General features: G+C 34.0%; 1 protein-coding gene across 1 annotated transcript; it reads left to right on the top strand.

Annotated features, from left to right (window-relative positions):
- Positions 1 to 3,273: 3,273 nt before the first annotated feature.
- On the top strand, positions 3,274 to 6,289 carry LOC131013632 (uncharacterized). The gene is made up of 6 exons (XM_057941762.1): positions 3,274 to 4,002; positions 4,441 to 4,862; positions 4,960 to 5,018; positions 5,423 to 5,518; positions 5,617 to 5,793; positions 5,929 to 6,289. The coding sequence occupies exons 1-6, from the start codon at positions 3,533 to 3,535 to the stop codon at positions 5,971 to 5,973; spliced, it is 1,269 nt and encodes a 422-aa protein (XP_057797745.1). The 5' UTR covers positions 3,274 to 3,532; the 3' UTR covers positions 5,974 to 6,289.
- Positions 6,290 to 6,858: the final 569 nt, after the last annotated feature.

The raw sequence follows: 6,858 nt of genomic DNA, 5'->3' as shown, positions 1-6,858 counted from the left end.
AGAATTTGTGACCGACAATGAAGCATTCATAAAAGCTCTTGGTGAAGAAAAATCTAGCAGATTACGTGGATGTGAGGATGAGATCAAGCTAACTTCTAAAAGAGGAGAAATGATAAATCTTGATCTTCAAAAAGAGACTGAAGAATTAAGAAAACAAAATCAAGAATTGGCAACTCGATTTGAGTCCTTTAGAAGCTTAAGTTTGCAACAATGAAGTCAACCTACAAACTCAAGTTGAAGCTGTTATGAGAATGTGGCTCCCAGGTCTCATGCAAAGCTCGAGTCAAAATAGTCAAACCCCAAATTTCAATTAATGTCGTTTATGTGTCTTAATTAAAAGTATTTATTTTCAAACAATGTAATCTGACATTGAATGTGTTTTATGAAATACATAATTTATTTAATTTTCTCAATTTTGTTATATTATATTTCATATTTTTAATGAATGAAGAATTGATAATATTGTATAGTAACTAACAAATTAGATAAAAATATTAATTATGATAAATAATTTAATTTTTGTGACAAATTGTATAATTGACATTATATTAATATTGACAACCTTTAAAATTATTTTTTGTTACTAAATTATTATGAATTTGTGACGGTAATTATAGTGATAATAATTTATGTTACTATAGAAATTCTTTTAGTCACTATATTAATTTGTTTCAGTGTTAAAATAGATTTGTCACTAAAATAATATTGTTATAATGACAATAAAAAATATTTATTTTGTGACGACTATACTGCGTGACATTATTACGGAATACTAGTGACGATTGTATCATGTGACTAAATCGAGACACTTTAGTGACGGTAACCACATGCCACTATATACAAATTATTTTAGTGATAACTGTAAAATGTGACTAATTGATGGGGTTCTAGTGATGAGAAAGACATGCGACTATATACCAAATTATATAGTGACAGTAAATAGATGTAACTAATTGATGGAGTTATAGTGACGATAAAAAAATGCGACTATATATCGAGTAATTTAGTGACAATTAAAATGTGTGACTACATAAGTGATTTCTTGTGACAAATAATTCATGTCACTGGAACAATGAACTACAGTGACGATCATTGAACGTGGCTATAAAATTGAAATATAGCAATGACTAATTATTATCACAACATCATCATCTCCAGTGACAAGATCATCTGTCACTATACCTCAATATGCAGTGACGTTATTTTGTCGTTGTCACTAATACTTTTAGTGTCGGTGCATACAGTCTCAACTCAACGACGAACACAAAAGTCGTCACTAACCACTTATAGTGACAATTTTGGTACATATATTGACAAAAAACGTCGCCACTAAAAACTGTTTTTTTTGTAGTGTTATCACTGCCTTGTTGTTTGAATGAATTTTCTGAAATAATGAAGCAGAATTTGGAAGAATTTGCTGAAATAGAAGTTGTAGTCCGTCTAGATAGAAGTTTGTGAGTGCAATCAGATCGTAAATTGAAGTTCGGACGAGGGAGAACGAGCCAAAACAAAATCGTTGCGCTAAGCTGTCAGGATCCCGCGGTCCCACCCGCGGCCGCGGGCCTAATTGCGGGAATTTCGGCGCCGAACGCGGGCTGGCCTCGGGCCACGTGTTAGCCCAGTTTTTGAGCATTTTTAGAGTTTTTCAGCTATTTTTCGATCCTACACGTTTTTAACCTATATTTTGAGACTTATGGCATATAAATACTTTTCAAAAACATATTGAAAGGACCTTTTATCACTTTCATATTTTATTTTCTTGAGAGCTGCAGAGATAGACGGAGAAAACCGCAGGAGCAAGACTGAAGATTCACAGATTTCTCTAAGGTTTTATTTGTTGATGTTGATTTCTTTTGTTCATGTTATTGTTCTAGTTTATATGTCTATGTGTGGCTAGAACATCTTTTATCCTAGGGTCGTTAGAGAGTAAACATATTTGAATTTTTGACAGTATTTAATTCATTTATCGAGATTAATTTTTCTTTTTATGTTCTTGTGTATCTTGTTTGCTTTATTGATTGGCCACCTATTTAGCATAATCATAGGTTTTAATTTGAGATCGGGAGATGATAATTATTACCTGAACTAAGAACATAAAACACACTTATTTAATTCTAAAGGAAATTTATATTTGTGAGGATATTAATCCTAGGAACCTTTGGAAGTTGCATGTTAGAAGATTGATTCGAGGACGGTAGTCTTTCATGTAATCAACTCTGAAATTGTCCTAGGAGAATTATCTTGAATGTTGTTTTGAATCTGTTGAGATTTCCAGTCTGTTGAAACCTTTACCTTGGGATAATTTAATTCTTCTTGATTCTTCCCTGCAACTTGATTATTTGTTTTTCAGTATTTATTTTTCTTAGTTTTAAAATCAAACCTTCAATGTTGTTGTCCAGATAGAGAATAATAATTTAGGATATGAATTAATATTAATTGGTCTCTGTGGGATACGACCTTGTTTGCTACTGTACACAATTGCACATGTACACTTGTGGCGTGTTAAAGAAATTAGCGAACAGTACAGTCACTAATATTGTACATTTATTTGTTCAGCAGAAGAGTGTTTGTGAGTTATACACTTGCGCGTACATTGTAAAAGAGTTATAAACTCTTCTTTATTGTTGGTTCTTATTTTTCTAGGGATTAGGTGCGCCTATGAAATTAGTCGTTGTCTAGCTTTCAATTATTCATCGTTGAAGAGGTTTTGGGAAGATGTATAGGCTAAGTAAGAATGAGTCTTATTGTGTAAGTCGTCCTTGTATATATTAACTTCATATAGTGAATAATTTTCCTGGACTAAGCCCCCAAACATAGGTTGTTTAACTGAACTGGGTTATTATTCTTGGTGTTTTCGTGTGTTACATCATGTATTACTGTATCTTCACACGTACTCATATTGACTGTTACATCTCAACACATATTTTATGAATTAGTCATTCTTTCAGTTATGATGAAGCTGAATCAATAAAACTATGACAACTAGCTGCATACCGATTTTCTTTTCCAAACCACAAACATGAAACATCTATGTAGCTAGAATATCCAAAATAGCGAGAGACAAGAAGAACTTTCCTATCATGCCATTACACCAAAATCTAAAGGGCATTTTTATCACATACACGACTAAAAAGTTCAAACTTTTACGTGTGTAACCACGAAAGTAATTTCCAATTAGTGCCAAAACAAAAGTGCGTTGTCAATGGCATCGATCTAAAATTCATTTAACACGTTAAATAAATAAAATCACTTCGTCGGGTAGCTAGGATTAATCCAAAACCATTTATTCAAATGGGCCGGGTCCACATCTCCACAAATTAAAAAATATCGCTTTTCCAAACAACGGTGGAAATTACAAAACTATATAAATCTTTGTCTATTTAAAGGATACACAATCATGAAATTTGGAAATCAAATCCAAGTAAGAAAAATAGTAGTCGAAAAAAAAAATTAAGAACTAAATACAATTATCATATACTATACTATATATAAACCTCGGCGCCGCATATATAACTCGCCGGAAAATCAGAAAATGGAGGATCTCCGGCGAATGAGATCGGAAATGCAGCGGCCCGACACCGCCTCAAGCCTTAACAAAAACATCTCCGGTGACGGCTTCACCGACGTTTTCGGCGGTGCCCCCCGCAGCATATTCTCCCACCAGTTATCCGCCGCCGGTTGCTTCTATGATGACATATTCTGGCAGACAGATAAGGCAGCTGCGGTGGCGGCGGCACCTCTGAGGCGGAGGGGGCGGAACTTGCCTCTCTTCGATATTCCTTCCTTGCAGCAGGTTAGTAGTGATCGTAGCAGCCGCCAAAAAAATTGGTTTTTCAGTGACATTTTCAGCTGGGATGCGAAGAAGTTGATGAGCTCGAGGTCTAGATCGAGATCGAAGACGAGTTCGTCGTCGGCGCTGAGCTCGGAGGAGCTCAGCCCTCTCCGCCCTCCTATCTTCAACGCAGGATTCGATGATGCTTCCTTGTTAGCGTCCAAGCTCAGGTGTGTGCTCCTAAAAATTATGATTATTATATTGATTTATGGTTTCAACTTTGAAGCCTTGTATAAAAAAAACGACTTTAATATAGGCATAACATAAATTTTATTTTTATTTTCTCTTGAAAAAATAAAAAAATTTGATTTTTCAAAAATGTAACGTTACTAAAATTTTATAGTTTCTGATTTTGTATGCCGGAGTCATTCATGTAAATTCATTTTGACTTAAAATACGCATTTACACACGGAACTCCGGCATGCATGATCAGATATTTTATTTATATATTTTTCGTTTAAAAATTAAAAGATCAAAATTTCGTTTACATACATTTTTACGAAACAAGTCGATATTAAAAGACATAAAAGTTGATAATAATGTAGATTACTATCAACTTATTTTCTCCTCTTTATAATATGTTATTTTTTTCACTTTCCCATTTTTAGACCAATAAACGTGAAGAGTAAGTGGAATTCGTGTAGAAGTGAAGATGAAGATGATCAAAAAAAGCAAAAATCGGCATTGTTTCCGAATTTCGATTGTGAAAACGAGTATCTTGACAAATTGTGGGGCTGCCCTGCTGGATCCAACACATTGATGAAGGAAAATGTTGATATTGAGAAGATGAATTTGAGAGTGTCTGAAAATGATGACGTGCAGTTCAACTCACCATCATCGGCAGTTTCATCAATTGATGAGATTCTGATAGACGAAATGGAATTAGATGATATTGATGAAGATGAGTTGATGAGCTCTTACGTTATAGAGCTGGATTCTTGCAGCAGATACGAATCCACCGATGTCGACGAAGCCATCGCGTGGGCCAAACACAAGTTCCACACTCATTCTTCTCCAACTCCAACACAAGGTTACTTACTTCACTCATTTTTCTTCAATTTCCCCTTCTATTTTCGTGTTACATATATACTATTTTCTGATTGTAATCTTCATTGAAAACAATGCAGAAGTGAAGGATGAGTGTCAGATTTCCTCAACAGGGGTTCAGGATAGCTCTCTATTAGTGGTACATTATTACAGTTGGATTTTTTTCTTTTTCTTTTTATGTTCTATCCCAAACTATGTACATATTTTTAAATCAAATTTTCAACGAATTAACTTTTCCAGTACCAAAAGTCATGTTGGCAGTTGGCAAATCTGCGTGGATATTTCATTCGAAAAACAATTACCTACTGTGCAGATTTTCGATTACGCCAACATTGGCTTTTGGGTACTAAAAGAAGTGGGCCCATTCTGGATTTGAAAACGAAATCAATTTATTGGACACTAATATGTCATTATTGAAAGTGTATGGCATTTTATGAAAAAAAATGTTTACTTTGAACTAAAAAGTGATGTACAATAATACCCTCCTTCTATCTTATCTCAATAAGCTTGTACTAATTAATTTCCTGTGTAAAATCATGACAGATAGAAGATGATACGAGCATACTTGATGAAAAGATAAGGTTGTGGTTGATCGGCAAGGAATCCGATGTCCGTTTGTTACTATCTTCGTTGCATCATGTGAGGCCAAGAATATGATCATTTTTATTTCTTTTATACGACAGAAACCTGTATATTTTTTTACTCGAACATTAACAGAACAATGTTCAATTCTTCAGATTCTATGGCCTAACAGCGGGTGGAACGCGATACCTCTAATGAAATTAATGGAGAGCTCACAAGTGAAGAAAGCATATCAAAAATCCATTTTGTGCCTTCATCCCGACAAGCTACAACAAAGGGGAGCCACACTCTTACACAAGTATATTGCACACAAGGCCTTTGCTGCTCTTCAGGTGACTTTATTAATCATTTTGACCACTCAATTTTGACTTTCATGTGTAGTGAAAAGAGACATTTTGGACCTTACATTTTCTATTTAATGAATCATTAAGGATCTTGAAAATAATCTTTTGATGTTGTTATCTTAGGATGCTTGGACGATGTTTACCTCCCTAGACGTCTCGGGCAATTGAAAAACTATATTGATGGCTTGAGTCTGCAGATGAGATATGAAGAGCGAGATCTAGGGTTCAATCACCATCTCTTACGTGATTCATCAAATGTTAGACATGAAGAATGAGATCTGGATGAGTTCAAAGTTTTCGAGCAATCACCATCCAACGCGCAAAGTGACGATGATTGTTCGAGGATTTGGATATGTACGATTGCAAGAAGATGTTGGTTGTAATATAATACTAAATCGTGGTTTGTAGATATTGTGTTAGTTCATCGATTGGAATTAAGCTATGAAGTTTAAATGGCTGATTTTATATATGATGATTTGTTTTAGATAGTGAAAGTTGATTTGGGTAATCTGTTTCCAAAAATGGTGATTCATATCTTCATGGCATGCGCCCTGCACTAATATAAAAGACAAAATTAGTTTAGTAAATTTATGATATTGTGCATTGCAAATCAAAATTATTCTTCAAGTTTTATATTTTTAGTGGAAAATAAACTTAAACCTAGGAATTGCTAGTAGTCTAATTGTAAAAACCATGCAAATACAGATTAAATGATTAATTATCATTAATAAACAAATGACAGTTGGAAGATCAAATTTGTCAACAATTAATGTGTTAGTGATTCAACTTAAATGATGGAAATTCACATGAAAACACGATGAAGAAAAAAACCACCTCTTTTTTTCGCGTGCCGAAAGTATTATTACGACATATCATTAAGTTTTGACTAAGGCCGACAAAATTATCAACCCCACAATTGAAGAGCAACCAGATAAATTAAAATACTTTAATTAAAAGAAAAATTTGCCTTTAAGGTCAGTCAAAAAGGTCCAAAATAAAGTAGCATAACTTTATTGATCATATGGTTTTTCTTAAGTTCTCTGTGCTACATTC

The sequence above is a fragment of the Salvia miltiorrhiza genome, chromosome 2, assembly GCF_028751815.1.
Source record: "Salvia miltiorrhiza cultivar Shanhuang (shh) chromosome 2, IMPLAD_Smil_shh, whole genome shotgun sequence".
NCBI lineage: Eukaryota > Viridiplantae > Streptophyta > Magnoliopsida > Lamiales > Lamiaceae > Salvia > Salvia miltiorrhiza.
Note: the sequence above shows the minus strand (reverse complement) of the source record. Positions and strands in the feature narration are given on the sequence as shown.